General features: G+C 43.7%; 1 protein-coding gene across 1 annotated transcript; it reads left to right on the forward strand.

Moving 5' to 3' along the window:
- Window positions 1–852: 852 nt before the first annotated feature.
- Window positions 853–18,955, forward strand: coq8aa (coenzyme Q8A-a). Its single transcript, XM_079753826.1, has 17 exons — window positions 853–1,297; window positions 3,882–3,981; window positions 4,354–4,436; window positions 4,550–4,812; window positions 4,968–5,166; window positions 5,464–5,530; window positions 9,167–9,241; window positions 9,855–9,980; window positions 11,547–11,632; window positions 12,240–12,380; window positions 12,533–12,614; window positions 12,914–13,007; window positions 14,920–15,061; window positions 15,533–15,640; window positions 15,758–15,823; window positions 16,244–16,330; window positions 16,668–18,955. The coding sequence occupies exons 2-17, from the start codon at window positions 3,885–3,887 to the stop codon at window positions 16,962–16,964; spliced, it is 2,013 nt and encodes a 670-aa protein (XP_079609952.1). The 5' UTR covers window positions 853–1,297; window positions 3,882–3,884; the 3' UTR covers window positions 16,965–18,955.
- The last annotated feature ends 34 nt before the right edge of the window (window positions 18,956–18,989 follow it).

Here is an 18,989-nt window from a genome sequence, read left to right on the forward strand (position 1 = left end):
CGTGTGTGTGTGTGTGTGTGTGTGTGTGTGTGTGTGTGTTTGTGACCGGAGTAGTCTGTCCAGCCTCAGGCAGGATTTATTCTCACTGTGGGTGTATGGAGGTTATTTCACATTCAAATCATACCACACCACAGGTAGTCAGTGCGGGAAGTGGGAAGGATGGAAATGACAATGAGGAGGAAAGGGTAAAAGGTGACCCTGCAATGATTGTATTTTATTGGTCAACTTCCAGCAGATCATAGTTCGAATAAGTGGCTATCTTTAAGTTGATACATAAGTTGGTTGATGTATTTTTATGTTGTAGGCTATGTAGTCCTACATCAGTAAAATTGTACGCAAAATGGGAAAAAACATTTTGTAAGGCTATGGCGCCCTCTGTTGTCAGACATTAGATTAGTTATGATTATACATTAGTCCCTATTATTCTTCTGTGGTAAGATTGTATACCATTGGCTTCATAACCTTATGGAAAGTTGAAGTCCTTACGGTTGTGTAGGCCTACTTTCCAAAATAAAAATAATTATAATAATAACATTAATATTACTATACAAACAAAACAAAACTATTAATACAATTTGCCAGGCTTAGATTGGCCTTTTTGAGATATGTGCGTTGAAAGACTATAAATCAATGTATGACAAAATAATTTTGCTTTAATTATTTCAAATACGATTAAACGCCAGACTGGTTTTTACATAAACAAAACACATGCTTTGTCATATGATTGACCAATGAGAAGGCCCATCGCAGCCACCACCTCTGTCAACAGACAGCACTCTTGATAACCGACCAATGGGAATACATTATGGGTGGGGCAGAGCTCTAGGGCTTTAGAGGCGTACAGATATTGAGCTCGGTTACGTTTTTGTTTTGTATTATTGTTCCAGATCATCTACTAAAGTGCCATACTTTATTCGTATTATTCGTTCCTGAACATATTCTAAGCACAGTGAGGACTTACAAGACTTGAAAAGATATTGGCGAAACTTTATGTTGACGTGTAAACGACTTTGTTAAAACTCTAGCAGTGTAGGGCTCTTGTGCCTGCAAGAAGTTGGTAAATAACAAGTCGACCTCATGGCACTGCTGCTGGAGAACGCCGTATGAATAGGTGACAGCAACTCAACTCCGCCAGGAAATCAAATAAATAAATGTTCACAGCGTCATATTGTAGCAGTGTTCGCCTTGAAATAAACGTAGACGCAATGAACTAAAGAAGGATTTTCTTGGTTTCACTCTCCACCGTTTGACCTATCGCTTTAAGAAGACAACTATAGTCCACACCGGATAACTGCTGGTAGGTAAAATGCGTCTGTGTTATCATGACTAACAGTGATAATGGAATATAATGATTTATTTTCCCTGCTTGAATGGGTTGGATAACAAACTTCAAATCAGTTCCACTTGGTCGACCTCTCCATGCCTGGAGCGACGCGTGCTAGCCGTCAAAGTTGTTATGGCTGATGACTTAGTTCTGCAGTTTGCCACACATATATCTATGTTGCTTTAACGACTTGTTAATGCACAGACCAGAATTTTGCAACAAAAAAATATGTTTGCCATAGTGGCGTTATGGCCTGAAACGAGAGGTTGTTTGTTTTTTGTAATCACACGTTTTAATAACCTTTAACTGCCTTGTCGCAACACGCCCACTAGGCTTAAGTGTCGTAAATGTCTAACTTCTAGTAGGCTATGTGAATATATATGACCAACTTCAATAAGAATTTACAATATTTCAGTGTGATACACACGAATACGGAACACAATGAAAAGTTAAATGAAAACATTACAGAAGGCTCTGATCTCCACCACCCTCTTTTTTAATCAAGCAAAGAAGCTTGGCTTGTGCCTGCATACACGCCCTACCACATACATGCATGCATATAGATTATTACAAAAGGACGAGATGCCTCTTAGTTCTATAAGGATCACAACACAACAGCTGAGGCTTAGGTGTGTGTGTGTGTGTGTGTGTGTGTGTGTGTGTGTGTGTGTGTGTGTGTGTGTGTGTGTGTGTGTGTGTGTGTGTGTAACTGACCCAAGCGAAGGCCCACAAATGAAATGGGGCCCACAAATGAATGCCCCCCCCCCTCCTTTGTCCTCTCTCTGTCTTGTTGTGACCTTTTAAAGGTCACAACAATTCGATTTTTTTCTGTCGGTCTATGTCTCCTTGTTACTCTCTCTATGTTTATTTTCTTCTCACCTGTCTCTTAAAACCTTACCGACTGTCTGTTGTCATCGCATTCACCCCCAGCTGTTCTCCATACAGGTTTACTTTTTCGACGTGTTCTGTCTCGTCATGTCTTGCCTAACGCCAATTGAACTTTTAGTTCCTTAGTTTGTTGTGCAGCTATGGTTTTTTTCATTTCCTCCATTTTGTTAAACGCATCTTTACGTGCATATCTTCTACATAAAGTCATTTGTATATTGGATAGTTAGTCCCACTAATCATCAACTTTTAATGGCAGTAATGCATTCTGTTGATTTACCCCAGTTATTCACAACATTTATTGCTCCATTTTATTATTTATTATTACATTTTGCAAATAATGAATAGCATTAAATTATGTTTGAGTAGCCATTGTCTTTGGCTTTGCGGCACATCAGACGTTGCCATCTTGGAAAGGTTTGGCACTCTAGCCATCGGGCCAGCCCACTTGCTGTGCTTGTGCTCAGACAGTGGTTCAGCTCATTTGATAGGCGGATATCACACAGTGGCTCAGTGCTCAGGCCTGCCTCTGTTCCAGGCACTTAGCAGGCGGGCAAGTGGAAACACACACACACACACACACACACACACACACACACACACACACACACACACACACACACACACACACACACACACACACACACACAGTTTAACTTTTTAAGTTTGCATCCAGATCAGACCAAAAAAAACACATTTCCCTGTTATAATTCCCCTGACAAATATGCAACAAAGCATCTGTTGTTCACTATTGCAGTAAGATAACTCTGTAGATGTTTGACACTTAGTTATGATTAGGTAATAACTTTGATGTGTTTTTATATCTGCAATAACAATACAATACATGCATGGGTAGGTTTTTTGCTTTCGTTGGACTAGTTAGAACATGGCTGATCTAGGGAGATCTAGGAGATCTACTAATCTTGTTTTTTCACATGTTGCTCCATCTGTAAACAAAGGTGTTGTCAAAACCACGATCCCATAGCAGCCAAAGACGACTCCTCCCCCTTCACGATGGGACTTGGATTGCACATACAGTATAAACACTCACAAACAAAAAAAGTACACACGCAATCATGGCACACGTTATACATCTATCTTCAGAGGGATTGAATACGTAATTACAACTAATAGTTCAAATAAGAGCCATCAAATGTCAAATGTTTAAATGTGCCTTGCCCTCATGCTGACAATAGTTTGTTGCCAAAACATCTCTGTCCATCATCCATGTGTAGCTGTCAGCTATCCCCCTTCTCTGTTTTGGTTGGTCTAGCTGACGAGAGAGGCTGGCCCTCCTTCATTTATAAATGTAAACCCTCACCTAGATTCTCGACCTTTTAGCTCTCTGTTCTTGTAAACAATATCTTGTTAGCTCTCTCTCCTCTGGTAACAAGGTTTTATTTTAACAATGACATGACTAATAACAAGCGTGTTATCTTATTCATATCTCTCTCTCTCTCTCTCACTCTCACTCTCACTCTCCCTTTCTCACTTTGTGTGTCTGTGTGTGTGGGTGTGTCTCTCTGTGTGTCTTTGTGTGACACCTTCTCTATATCTACATCCCTTTGTTTCTCTCTGTCGCTCTCACTCTCACATCCTCACTTTGTGTGTGTGTGTGTGTGTGTGTGTGTGTGTGTGTGTGTGTGTGTGTGTCTCTCCCTCTATTCTCCAGTGTATGATGGCGGGGGACATGGGACTGCTAATGCGAGGCCTGGCCAAGTTGAGCCAGGCCGTCATAGAGACTCAGAGCACTGCCCTGCGCAGTGGACCAGGTAGGCTGCCCCCCCCCCCCGGCTCTGAGGCTTGATAAGATCCCTGCTGCCAGTTATTTGTTTGTCTCGCTCTATCTCGAGATAGCGCCATGCTCGGCTAGCTGCCCTTCATCAGTTTTGGTGCAGCTGTAGTTTTTTATCATGAATGTACTCCTAGGCTTGTTTGGAGTTCACATGTTGTCTGTCTTTGTTGTTTCATATTACGTTTTGTTAATATTAATACATTTGACATGACAAATGAATGATAAATGGATGACATGTCACTTTCAAAACTGATCATGCAACCATGTACTGTACCTTACATATATCATTTGACAAGTGTGAGAAAGGATAGCGAATTCCTAGACTCACACACACACGCGTGTGTCCCAGGTGTGGCTGGAGTTGAGGCCGCGGCCCAAAACCTTCAAGCGACCGCTGACCAAGGCATCGCAGCTGCCATGATGAAGATGCAGGTTTTAACTTGAAACTCACATCCTCCATACGCACAGCATACATGGTTATAGTTGTAAGGTGATATGTTCCAACCTGCATAGCAACCTGCGACATTTGTCTGTGCTCCATCAAGGAGTTTTCTGGCCAGCAGCAAACATCCTCAACATCATCCTCCTTCGACTCGGAGTTCAACTTCCCCCCAGCCGGTGACGGCGTGGAGAGCTACGAGTTCGGACAGGGAGAGGAGGACTTCAAGTTTGGCAATGGAGCGGCGGATGCCGCTGCTCAGGGTGCAGCTGCCAGCGCTGGCCACGCCAAGGGGAAGCTGTTCGAAGGATACCGAGACCCCAGCAAGCAGTTCACCGGACAGACCCGGTCATACCGCCGGGAACCCAGGTACCACAACCCCAAAGGAGCCCACTTGTATCTGCTTTCGGAGAAAATGTTGTAAATATATATTTAAGGGCAACCTATATTATATTTAACCCCGCATTCTGAAAATACCATTATTTTATCTTTAAACATGATAGCCATGTTTCAATTCCCGGCAGGCACATCCTTGGACACCCCACGTTCTACCATCAGGATCTAAACAGGCAGCTGTACCGTCTAGACCTGGCAAGTGTGAAGTTTGTGGGGCAGTCCAGGGGCTACCATCAGGACCCTACCACGGTGGGGGGGCTGACCGCAGAGGACCTGGAGAAAGCCAGGCAGAGCAAAAGAGCTGAGATGAAACCACACAAACAAATGGTAATCATGCTCACGCACACGTACATGCAATCACACAAGTGGGCAAAATAATGAGTTACTCGGCATATACAAGCAAACCAACAGAAGGAGGTTTTGTTGTATTCCAGGAGCTGTACGAAGAATGAATAGTAAATTCAAAAGGAACCTCAAATAGACTATTGAGTTATAAGATGACTTGTTTTTTTAGTTCGTTCTTGTATTTAGAACTGAACGCACCAAAATCCCAGTCTCCTGTGAAGCCACTGCTCTAACCTCTGTTAAAGACACCATGTTCATGTTCTATTTCTTGGGCTGAAGTTGAGCGAGCGTGCCAGGGAGCGGAAAGTTCCAGTGACAAGACTCAGCAGACTGGCCAACTTTGGAGGTAAAGTTCCTCCTGTTTTCATCTCTCTCTCTGTCCGCGGTCAGTTATTCTTGTATGTGCACATGTATTTAAAGGTTGATGGTATGTGTGGCCAAATAAGATTATTTATATTTATAGTACGGAGGGGTAGTTTCTCTCAGTGGGAATTTGACAGTGTAGCACTGGTGGCTTACAGCCAGCTCTTCAGCTAACAGCTATAGTAGTGGTACCCCGGCATTTAGTTCTGAATTCAATCTTGTCTTTTACTGTCTGGCCCTCTTAAGTTACATATTACACTTTAACAAAATGTGGAAACTCAGGATTTAGTTCCTCTCTTGGAGATGACTAAACCACCATGGTTGTTTTTTTTCCTCTAGTTGTCCCTTTGCTTTGTTTTGTAGCAGTCAGCTTTTCATTTTGAATTGGATTTCATTTAATGTGAAGTAGAATTGCATTAAACCGAGCACTTTTACTTAAACATTACTGTTCATGGTAGTAGGACGGTTTCTCATGTAGTGGGTACATTGATCCACTGTACTGAATCAGTCAGTTATCCTCATGTCATATGAGGACAGGCATCATGTTTCTTTTGCATGTTACATGACACAGCAGACAGGCATGGCCCCTGTCATGTTGTTTACGTTGGAGGTACAAACGTGTACGCACCTCGGGACCAGACCACAACATAGGATGTTGATATAGATGTCAGGGTGTGACCTGTTGACCTCAGGGTTGCTAAACTGTAATGTGACCTTTTTGCGTGTGTCTCATTCAAACTATAGTCCACCATTTAGTCTGTTCGGTCTGACGGTCCATGTAATGTTATCGAAACCCTGAAGTTATTTGGTCAGGCTCTACAAAATCCCAAATCAGTAGACTCTACAAACGGACACTTTTTTAAACGTTTTCAAAAGTTCTGGTCCACCCTTAGCTCCAGAGAAGGGTAGGAGGGAAACCCAATAGACTAACCTGGAGTGAGAGGGAAAGAGATTGAGAGGTCTACAAAGAAAGGGAGGAGGCGGGAGGTGGGGAACCCTAGAGAGAGAGAGAGAGAGAGAGAGAGAGAGAGAGAGAGAGAGAGAGCGGTATCTAGAGAGATAATGAGTTTTCCCTTCCTAACGTTCAATTCTCTTTCCCTGTGTATGTCTGCATGATGTAAACTGATCGATTCGTGTGCTATAATCAGGTATTTGACACCAAGGCCTGCCTCTTGTTCATACTGCGCTTATAAAGACCCACCAACAGTCCCATGTCTCCCTGCTCTATCTACCTTTGCACAGTGTAGCACGGTCAAGCTGATATACATACAATACACCCAATATCTCACCGAGCCGTTTTTTGATAAACCACGACGCAATGGTTGATTTATTAAAGAATCAGATACGGCCTATGCACGTCAGAAAGAATGTAAAAAAAAAAGAAGATAAGTCTTTAGGTTTTTTGTATTGTTTGAGTCTTGGAATTGTGAGTGTCTTGTTGAGGAATCAGTGGCTTGTATTGACATGCCGACATACCGCCACGCTTTATTAACTTTTGTGGAAGGTTTGAATACCGTTTGAAACGGCAGCAACACAGGGCTACCCCTGCCGGCTGATGGATGAGTTAACAGGTGGAGGTTACCGTGACGAGAACTGAATCGCTTATATAATTTAAAACTAGGCTTTAATTTACGACCATGTTGCAATTCTTAATATGCCATTGTTGGTCTTTGGCCAAAAAGCCTTGAAAGCTTGAACAGCTTGAGTGTCATGCTCGAGAGCAGCTCAGCAAGGCCAAGGAACAGGGAGGAGTTGACCCCGTACGGCTGGGTGTTGACAGTTTTAGAGACCTGAAGGTGGCTGGCTGGCAAGAAAGGGTTGGACAGGAGAGTGTGGGATGTTGACTACGCTACACTCATGTCCTTCATTCTCCTTCACACAGTGGACACCAGTGTGTGGGCTTTATTAAGACCCACGTTTGTCCTGTGCTGTTGTAGTGTCGAGTTGTCCTTGAATACAAAGTGACTATTTGCGGCGTCTAATCATTATTTAAGCATTTCCAAAAAGGGGGCAGCAACACAGGATTAAAAATAGAACCACAGAGTCGGCACCTGGTTGTTCCGAGTTTGATTGACCAAAGTTAGCCTGTGGATCGAGGAGTTTTGCCTGGGAACCCTGCCAGAAGTCCTCCTGTCTTATTAGCTGTTTGTAGGTTAACACGGTCAACGGTGCACTGAAACGTGTGGGACGAGGAAAACAAGTTGGCTCAGCAGTAAAAGCGCTAGTCGCATTACCACCACTAGTCATGGGAGTGGGTCTCACTATATCTAACTGTTGGTAGCGACAAAATCAGGAAGTGTCAAACATTATCACTTGTGTTGTGACACAGATTTGTTGCACAAAAGAGTCCCCCATTCTCTCAGTATCACGCAACATTTGTATATGACATTTCCCAAAGCACAAGAGTATATTGCCAGGAGACAATCCTGCCTCTAGCTAGGGTTATTTTTTTTCCAGCAACACCCTTTCCTATTGCGGCATATAACAGGAAGCTCTCTCCCCTCTGACAGCTCCACTGCCTTGTGTTAAATATAAGACCGATGATTAGTACATTTGCAACACCTGCCACTGACTCACCTGTCTGCTAATTGGCTCCCGAGAACTGCACCCCTCTCCAATCGCTCCCCTCCAGACAGAGCGCGACCAGCCGCACCCCCACACTCTACATCCATCCCCGCAAATTCTCAGATACAACATGACTGATGATAATAAGCACTCGTAATCAGCCCTGCTTTAAATAAAACATATAGCAGGCTTCCCTAGACCTAGAACCATATACAACAAGCCACTCAAGGCAGTCAGTCCCATGCGCGTGGCCGAGAGCCTACTTGCTTTACAATTGCAACAAAAATGCAAAGTGACTTCACAGCGCCACGGCTTTGCATTGCTCTATCTGACTGATGTCATCCTGTTCCACCAACCGCAGCACATCTCTTTTCATCTTTAGCTTTGTAGCTAGGTTAATATAGTTCTAAGAATAGGCCGAAGATAACTTGTGAGTGGCAGTTACGTTATCGATTTCAAAGGATTGATAAGCCAGTTTATTGGTTGTTTGGGTGTACCAAGCCGGCCAACCCTTCTGCTAGGGATCCCAAAACATGACCAAAGTCCCCTTTCAACAGAGGAGAGGAAACATCATTATCACCTCAGCCTTGCTTTGTATGTTTTCACATCTTAACAATGCACAGACTTTATCCAAAAGTGTTTTCTATTTTTCACTAAAGATTGAAACGTGAGAGCAGGTCATTAAAAGCTCAGCAATAATAAGGCATGAATACACGAATAGCCCAAGTGAAATATACCAAACGGCATGTTCCATGTCAACTAAAAAGATGATTTCCCGCACCAAGTTTGACGTAACAGTGCTATGTACACTGTGTGCAGTTTGTGATACAGAACCATTGATCACTCTCTAATGTGATTATCTGAAGTGCTTTACTTCTTCTTGGTTTTGGTATATTAAGTAGACTGCGGGGTTCAGTGTGTACAGAACCATTGCATGTGAAAATGAGAACCCAGCGTAGAAAGTCCCTCATTTGCTCCGGGGTCGGCGCGACGTGAAGGTTAATTTTGCCCAGGCCAGGCCGTGAGCGTCTGTCTGTTTATGTCCACAACGCAGGTCTGGCCGTGGGGCTGGGCTTTGGAGCGTTGGCAGAAGTTGCCAAGAAGACCATGAGATCAAGTGATGGAGCAGGTAATGCACACGCATCGGTACTCACTCACTCACTCAAGCACTGTGGATGTAATGTCAACCCACAAAAAATGAATCCCAAAATACAAATAAACATGAACTATTCTTATGTGTTGAAGATCAAGAGCTTCGCTGAAATTGAACCAGCAACCTATAAGGACCTGGACCTCAAACCTTAACCTGCTCGTTGGCTCACACACACACCCGCTGCAAGCTGCTTTAGAGGCTGGCTAATCCCCGCACTGGGCTAATCTGCTAATCAGTAAACAAGTTTGACAGACGTGTGTGTGTGTGTGTGTGTGTGTGTGTGTGTGTGTGTGTGTGTGTGTGTGTGTGTGTGTGTGTGTGTGTGTGTGTGTGTGTGTGTGTGTGTGTGTCCACCAAGACAAAAACATCCGTACATACTCGCTCAGGCACACAGACACACACAAACGCGTACACTCTCACATCCTCAACACTTTCAATTCTAATAAATGTTATATATAAGCATATAAAAATATGTTTTTTTTGGAGTGTTCCACTGAGAACAAGGTTCCACCAAGCAGTATTGCAGGGTACCCAGAGAGGTTCTGGTTGGTTCTACACCCCATGACTGGTTGTTGTTCCCCCCCCGCAGGCGATAAGAAGGCGGTTATGGACTCCAGCCCCTTCCTGTCTGAGGCCAACGCAGAACGCATCGTTCGGACCCTGTGTAAGGTGAGAGGAGCGGCGCTGAAACTAGGACAGATGCTCAGCATTCAAGGTGAGATAACACGCACGCACGCACGCACGCACACACACACTCACACTCGTACACAGTCACACACACACGTACACATACACACACACACACAGACTGGTGTACACACACAAATGCGCAGGCACAACGTACGCACATGCATTCATACTTGCATACCTGCACACAGAGACACTCAATCCCCCCAAAACATATATACATATCCACAAGTGTATCAAAGTTAAGCTTGATTTGGGTTTGCAAGTTTGTGCATGCACCCAATTAGACAGACAGATAGATAGATCCAGCATTATGCTTAGGGGAAGCACAAGGGGGCTGAGGGAGGGAGAGCGAGGCGGAGGACTGGACAGAGATGGAATGTAGGAAATGCTGAACGTAGGGTGTGAGAGAAATGAGAGCATGACATCTCCAGAAGGCATGAGGGAGAGAAGGCTGGGGAGGGATGGCATGATGGAAAGAGGGACAGAGAGAGAGGGCGAGAGACAGAAGGGGCACTTTGTTGACCTACAGAGGATAGCTCACTCTTTCTGTCTTCTCACCTCGCTCTCTTTCCCACTCTGTTTAACCTTGTTGACTGCTTTGGATCATGCCAAAAGTGGAGCTTTTAGTGTCCATCCTTGACTAGTTTAACTATTGAATATGCAAACATACAAACAAAGCACACACAAATACTACAATATATTTATATATATACACACACATACCTGAGCTGTGAGTATGCGTCCTTACGTCAATATGATGACAAGAAACATGAGCCCAGTGTACTCCGACTCTACAAGCCAATATACTCTGTATTTCCCTAGCTGAATCTTATTGGAAATACACGTGTCAAGTGTTTTTGCTTCATCGCCTTGGTTATACTGAGGCTGTGCCAGTTCTATAAACAGATCACACACACACACACACACACACACACACACACACACACACACACACACACACACACACACACACACACACACACACACACACACACACCGCTCACTTGCATAGAGCAGTTTGCTGCTGCCACTGAAAGTGCAAAATGTGTATACAGTTACATATATATATATAGATTTGTGATTGTATGTAGCGCTAACCTTGAAAGATTGACCTCCTTATAATTTTCATTTTATAATACGTCAATGAATGGGATCACATGGTAATTATTAATAAATTAATGAATAGTTCAGTTATATAGATTAGGTTAGAGGTAATGGACAGTGAGTAGGTAATTATTGCAAAATAAAGTCAGACAGTGTAATGATGTGAATTGATTGTTTATTTCACAAAAATAGCCGCTTTACATTATCCAGCTTATAACGCAACTACTTATTGAAGACTTCTTGTCCTGTCCTCTGGCGAAAAACATCATTGCTATTGTTAACATCATATCATATGCTGTTGCAGGGTATTATTATAAACAAGTCTGCTTATGTTTTTAAACTGGCCTTTATCAAGCCATTCTTGGTTGTTGCGGTATCTAAGTGTCTGCTAAGTGTTCTATCTAAAGTGTTCGGCAGCTGAGTCATGGTGCTGATCTCTGAGGTGCTCCAAAGAAGGTAAAAGCAGGTGGTTGTATTTGTGTTTCAGACGATGCGTTCATCAACCCCCAGCTGGCCAAGATATTCGAGAGAGTGAGACAGAGCGCTGACTTCATGCCCATGAAGCAAATGATGGTACACACTCGCCATGTCTCCCTCTCTCTCTGTTTCTGTCTCTCTGACTCTCTCTGTCTCTGTCTCTCTCTGTGTCTTTGACGCACTCTCTCTGTCTCTCTCTGTCTGTGTCTCTCTCTGGCTCTCTGTCCTTGAGTCTCTCTCTGGCATTCTCTCTCTGTCTCACTCTCTCTGTCTCTCTCTCTTCTTCTACTTTTAGAGCCCAACACGGTTAGTGATTTCGCTCTGCTTTGTTGGTGTTCCCGAAGAAAGTATTTCTCTTCAGTCTCTGCCTTTTGTTCTTCCCTCCTGTTTCTCATGCCAATGAATACATGGCTGATCTCACCAGACTTTCTGTTTGCTCTGCCTTATCCATTCCTCTGATTGACTGACCGACTGAACTAAAACCCTCTCTTAAACATCTCATCAGCCTCAGGGAAAATCACAATAGTCAGCCTCCTTACCTTTTGGAAAAAGACGCCACAGACTCTCCACAGCGAGGCATCAATTTGTTGGGCGTGAACTCGGTGTACAACAATCACAAAGGTGGAAATTGCATTTCATGTAATCTTAACACCATGTCATGTCAACACATGCGTTGTGTGTGTGTGTTTGTGCGCATTTGTAGAAAGCGCTCAACAGTGACCTGGGGCCCAACTGGAGGGACAAGCTGGAGTCGTTTGAAGAGAGGCCCTTCGCGGCGGCCTCAATCGGTCAGGTTCACCTGGCCAAGATGAAGGACGGCCGGGAGGTGGCCATGAAGATACAGGTGTGTGTGTGTTTGTGTGTGTGTGTGCGTGCATTCCTTCATTTTGAGAGCATTACAATGTGCTTCCACAACCATATGTACTCATGCTTGAAGTTTAAATGCTGACCTGTGTGTGTGTGTTTGTGATTGTGCGTGTGTGTGTGTTGCTCCAGTACCCAGGTGTGGCTCAGAGTATCAACAGCGATGTTAACAACCTCATGACGGTACTGAGCATGAGCAACGCCTTGCCCGAAGGTACAGGCATAGACTCGCACCGGCTCAAACCTCTGACTTCTCAATATTCTCTTCTCCACATCTCATCACATATTTATTTTATAGAATTTCATTGTGTTTTCATCTCTTCCTCTCTTCCCCGATCAGCTTTAGATCTTCCATTATGTTTAACTTCATCGCTATGGGTTGATGGGATCATAGCTAAACAATTTCACAATTGACTTTTTTGTCGCACAAAGTCACAAAAAGAGACGTTATTTGAAAACCTTGAGTACAGTTTGTAGATTGTGAAAGTACTCTCCCTCCCTCTCTCTACCCAGGTCTGTTTCCAGAGCATCTGATAGATGTGATGAGAAGAGAGCTGGCTCTGGAATGTGATTACATTAGGGAAGCCCAGTGCTCCCTGAAGTTCAAGTGAGCCTGCATAGAATAAACACAGGGCCCAAACAGAACAGCCCTCGTGTATACTTCACACAACACACTCTGATTATGCAAGGCTGGAGACCAGCGTCATGTTGTTTTGAATGTTCAGCAACATTATGGGCCCTATCTTGCATCCGGCGCAATTTACTTTCTACACTGACGCATGTGTCGTTGCTAGTTTGCAACTGGCGCAGAGCGTTCTTTTCCCTCCACCGCCACGCACCTGTAAATTAGGGAATAATCTTGCGCCCCAAGGGGCGGTTCGGCGAAATGAGGAGGCGTGTTCTGGCGCAAACGTTCCCTGGTGCTATTTTGCAGTTTCAGAAAACAATTGCGCCACAAACCAGGAAATACCTGGTTTAAAGTCAGTGGTGCGTTGTTCAGATGCTATTTTAAGGGCGCATGCATAATGTTGCTTGTGCACCTCGCGCATACACTTTGCTTCTCTCATCTACCTAGCCACACATTCTTTGTAAATTATTTGGGAAAGAACAGCTGATACAGCGGTAATAAGTTGTACTATTAATTCAATGCATCTGCAAACACCGTACAGCAAACACATATTTTCTTGACACAGACATCGTGTACAAGCCCATGACTTTTAGGATTGATGAGTATTTGATCGTGAGAAAACATTTTTTTACCGTGAGTGAGTGTTAAAAAGAATGAATGAATGCGGACGCACGTGTGTATGTGTAAAATAATTAATGAAAGCGGCCGCGCGTGTGTGCGTCCATCTGTTTAAACACACGCAAACTAAACACGTAACGCATAATACAGTCCATGGCAATGTATATTAACGGGGGGACACATGCATATTAGGAACACAAGTCGATAACGATAATGCATACAATACTGGTAAGAAACAATGTTTGTTAATGTATTGCGTATATCATTAAATAGAACCACAGTTACCGCATATCATATGTGTGTTAAGTTTTCTTTGCCGACATTTATTTGAGGCCTCAGTGTTTCTAAAGTTGTGGAAGAAAACGCTATTCCATGTGTGAACCAGGCCATATTATTTGGCCATAAACTGAGCCATTCGAAGTTTGAAATTCATGTGGTCATGCATCTTTCTCATCGGAGACTGCAAACGCGCTGTCAAAATAACAACTCGTCAGATTCAAATGTGCTCATGGCTCTTAAAGGGGATGGGAGATGGCACTCTCATTGGTTTATTGCACGTTACGCCCAAACCACACCTACGGGTAATCAGGCTACTTCAGACCAACCCTTTTTAGATTTGCGCCGGGAGCAAGAGTCATTTATGCGCCGGTAAAATAGCAACATCGCCATAGAACCACCCACAAAGCTACTTGCGCTTGGCGCTTCTCACTTGCGTTTGAGACCGTTAAAATAGGTGTTTATATTTTCATGCTGCACCCTAACAACTTTTGTTTGCTCGTGAACGCCACACACACGCACGCACGCGCATACGCACACAGACGTGTAAGACTCACGTTACTACATGCATTGAAAATGTAACTCTGACCTTTTAATCTTACAGCTAAAAATATATATATGTAGTGGCTTTTTAACTTAAATAGGCTTTTCACCTATTATACCACCAGGTGTGATGTTGATTGGCTTACAAGCCACTTCACAATCCAACCTCTAGGGAGATCAAACATGGGAGTGTCCACCCAGACATTGATGAATGGGTCAGCCTACCAGTTGGTTCAGTGGAATGGGGAGGCTGGCAGCCTGATCGATTGATCTATCATACATCTGGGTGTGCACGCCCTTGTGTAATGTCACTAGGGGGTCGATTGTGAAACGACTTGGAACGGCCAATCCACATCACACCTGGTGGTGGAAGAGGGAAGCCTTTCACAGCGTTTTAACTGTCCAACCGGAGGGGACCCTGTTTTATATGGGTTGCTTCTCTTTTGTTCCACAGGGAGCTGCTGAAAGACCAGCCCTTCTTCTACGTGCCAGAGGTGATCGCGGAGCTGAGCGGCAGACACGTTCTGACCACAGAGCTGGTGTCCGGCTTTCCCCTGGACCAGGCCGAGGGCCTCAGCATGGAGATAAAGGAAGAGGTGAGGCCCTAGGGGACGAGGGGCCAGGAGAGATGGATGGATGGGTGGATCTATAATCTTGATTTTACAAAAATATGCGTGAATTTCGGGAAAGATGTCCACTTTTTTCGCCCCTGGGAAGGTTGTAGGCTTGACAAACAACCTCTAACTTCTAGGTTTTTATCGTACTCGTTCCACAGAAAGAGTCAGCGGATAGCTTACTTGTGCTGGCTGTGTGACTATTTACAATAAGGGTACAGGACTCAGAGTTTGTAAGGGTATGTTTGTTGACGAAACACAGAACACGGCTCGAGAAATATTAAACTCAAGTCCACTTGAATGACATCCTTTGGTCGTCGACATCGTTAATATTAACGTGTGACCAAATTAAAATAGAAAACATTGTAATAATTGTCTTGACTAAGATAACAAAATAATTCAAAAATGAATTCATCAAAACATGATCTTGATTTATCTCTACTCTGGTTTCAGATCTGTAAGAACATCTTGATCCTGTGTCTGAGGGAACTGTTTGAATTCAGATACATGCAGACCGACCCAAACTGGTCCAACTTCTTCTACGACCCGACCACACACACGGTGTGTGTCTCTGGTCACTGCACTCTCAGACGTCCTTAAGATGTGTTTGTAGTCACTTCATTTTGTTGTTGGTCTGTATTTAGTTGAATGTGTGTTTTTCTTTAACCCTACCACTAGGTATCGCTGTTGGACTTTGGAGCTACCCGAGGATTTGACCAGAGCTTCACTGACTTATACATAGAAGTAAGACTTCAGTCTGCCTTTTGTATTCCTACATTTATAACCATGTTATAGTGGACATCTTTCCCCTTAAAAAACATCAATGAAACAAATCTAAATATAGCATATTTTCATAAAACATTTATAACCATGTTATAAATGTATAACATGTTATAAATGTTTATTACCATTTTATAAATGTATAACATGTTATAAATGTTTATTACCATTTTATAAATGTCTCTTCTACTGGTCTAGCACAAGGTTAGTGTTATGCAATGAAATTCATTATACCCTCATTAGACAGACAATTCACTTGATCTCTGATGGTGCTATTTGATAGTGATTCTGTTTCTAATCCTTCGCCTTGACAACAAAACTTTTAACTTGAACCTGAATTTGGAATGAATGTGAAATATTTATTTTTCTCTTTATTAACCCCAGGTCATTCGTTCGGCGGCTGAGGGAAACAGGGAGGGAGTCCTGCAGAAATCGATTGAGATGAAGTTCCTTACTGGATACGAATCCAAGGTGTCATTTCAGAACCTTAATTACTTTTCGCTCTCATTCTCTCATCCAATATGTCTCTTTTTGTGTGGTCTTTCAACATCTCTTTTACAAGAGATAAAAGTGTGTATCTCTTGTCGCTGTGAGGCTGTTATAGTTACATAAGATGTGAATCAGTCTTCTGTAACTATTCGTTTTTTATATATTTTTAATTAACTTATTTCTTGTAATCTGTGCTGGGACATCCCATCTGTAATTAAATAAATGTCTGTCTGTCGGTCTCTCTCTCTCTCTCTCTCTCTCTCTCTCTCTCTCTCTCTCTCTCTCTCTCTCTCTCTCCTTCCCTGCCTCGCCCGCCCAGTCGATGATCAACGCCCACGTGGACGCCGTGATGATCCTGGGCGAGGCGTTCGCGTCCGTCGAGCCCTTCGACTTCGGCGCCCAGTCGACCACGGAGCGCATCCACAACCTCATCCCCGTCATGCTGAAGCAGCGGCTGACCCCGCCCCCGGAGGAAACCTATTCGCTGCACCGCAAGATGGGCGGGTCCTTCCTTATCTGCTCCCGCCTCGGCGCCAAGCTCAGCTGCAACGACATGTTCCAGGAGAGCTACTGGAAGTACTGGGAGGGACGCACGCGGCCGTCCTCCAAGAACTGAAGCCCTTCCCGCTGCCCCCCCGCCGCCCCCCGCCCCCCGCCCCCCCCCCCCCCCGCCCCCCCCCCCCCTTTTGGAGTTTTGTTTTTGTTTGATGGATTTTTCTTGACGGACAGGTGCAGGGGCCAATCGGTGCGCTCCCATGATAAGGGTACGGGAAGGGTGGGAGAGTGGGTGAAAGGGCGACATTGGGATGCTTTGTTTTGTTTTGTTTGTCATGACGATGATATAGCACAGCTTATTGTTTAGCGAGGAGCATTTACTGTATGATCTACATTAAGGCATCGATCACTTGTGTCTCTGGGTTTGCATCGCTCAGGAGCAAATCTGTATGGAAAACATTTGACCACACTCGCACTGTATTGTAGGAGAGGCATCGGCCAACGTTCATATCCTAGAACAAATCAGGTTTAACGCTTTTAAGAAATGTTAAATTATGCACAGATGATCATTCTTGGTTTTTTTTTCAGAGAGCTTTTATTAAGCTTTTCTTGGATTGTATTCTTCTATTATTCATTTTGGGAACCAGCCCTTTAATAATATGTTCAGTGAGCATATTGACATGGATGTCAGTGTTTTGTGCAGCAGAATGGATAATTAATGCTTAAAACCTACACTGAACAGGCTATAATTATGTTTCAAGATGTGCATTTGTGGAGCGCAGCGTGCTATGGGATGCCGCTGAAGGTCTAGCATATCTGCTTGGCCGGAGAAAATTATATAGTTTATTTTATTTTTTATTTTTTTGCCTGCCTTGCCCCTTTTGTAGAATTATACATTAGAATGCTGTTGAGAACAAATAATGATTTTCATATTAAATACATGAAATATTTATATTAAGTAGATCAGTCCACGCAATATGACCAATAATAAGTGGTCATATTCAGGTCATGAATATGACTTAAATCAAAGCATGTCAGTGATCATGTGAAAAAGGAAAATCTAGGATCAATTTGTGTATTCCACTTCAAACAAGTGGAGAGTAATATACCTTCTTGAGAGTGGCATTCAATAAAGAAAGGGACGAGTGAGACGGACGGATGGGGAAATGGCGGCCATCTTCCTCCGTGTATGGAGGCAGCTAGGAGATCGGGCCGCCTAGTCAAACCGTGAGCCGTTGAACAAATGTCTGCTAGCTATACTTAGCTTTGAGGATCACGGTTGTTTTGTTTTTTTACCCAAATGGTGGAGAGGAGGAACAGAGGATTTTGTTTGTCTAAGATGATTGTGTTTGTCATGAGAACCATGGATCGTCTTGTGTGTTCTGTCTGATTGGGTCCCACAAGCCGGGACATTTCTGTTCATGGAGTGAAGGGAAAAAGTGAGTCCAACTGTATCGAGGAAGTGTGTCCTGCTTGGTTTTCCCTACATGATGGCTTCACCACTCATGGATGCGACTTTGTAATGCCGCATCTATGTGTGCAAGTGACCATTTTATTCTCCCAATTGAATGCAACACGGTCTGACACTGCAGTTTCATTGGGCATTTTAGCAATCTCTGCTGTGTGTTATGTATTCTACAGAAACAGGCATTTAGCAAGACCAACAACGTGTGTGTGTGTGTGTGTGTGTGTGTGTGTGCGCGCGTGTTGCTTGGTAGAGACGGCATGTCTATCCTACTCAAAGTGTGGCGTATCAATAGTGGCCAGTGAAATGCAGCTTAGGCATTGTCTCATTTGAGGGGGTCAATCGTGAATATTTCATATAAAAAAAGCGACCTCTTTCCTTTGTCAACTCGGCTGCTTTGTATTAATTTCCGTTTTATGACACATGGATGCCCTGTCCCATATCCTTTGTGTGAATATACAAGTGAACGACGTGTTGGTATTAAAATCGGAATACAAGGTTTAGTAGGATGCTAGTGACCGGACGGCTCTCCTGTTGGTGTGGCGGGAGAGATGCAGCAGGTGTTCTGAGTTTTCTAATCAAGTGCTTTCTTGCAGTTTTGAGGGACTAAACCAGTAGTATGGAATGAATAAATGGTTGTAAATTTCCCTCGTCCATTTTGATGTGTTTGTGTGTGTCATG

The sequence above is a fragment of the Pollachius pollachius genome (genome assembly GCF_949987615.1).
Source record: "Pollachius pollachius genome assembly, chromosome: 16".
Lineage (NCBI taxonomy): Eukaryota > Metazoa > Chordata > Actinopteri > Gadiformes > Gadidae > Pollachius > Pollachius pollachius.

Coding starts and splice junctions, on each gene's coding strand:
- coq8aa (XM_079753826.1), top strand. CDS start 3,885: ATGATGGCGGGGGACATGGGACTGCTAATGCGAGGCCTGGCCAAGTTG. Junction 5,167..5,463: donor TGAAACCACACAAACAAATG/GTAATCATGCTC, acceptor CTTGGGCTGAAG/TTGAGCGAGCGTGCCAGGGA. Junction 12,381..12,532: donor AGGTGGCCATGAAGATACAG/GTGTGTGTGTGT, acceptor GTGTTGCTCCAG/TACCCAGGTGTGGCTCAGAG.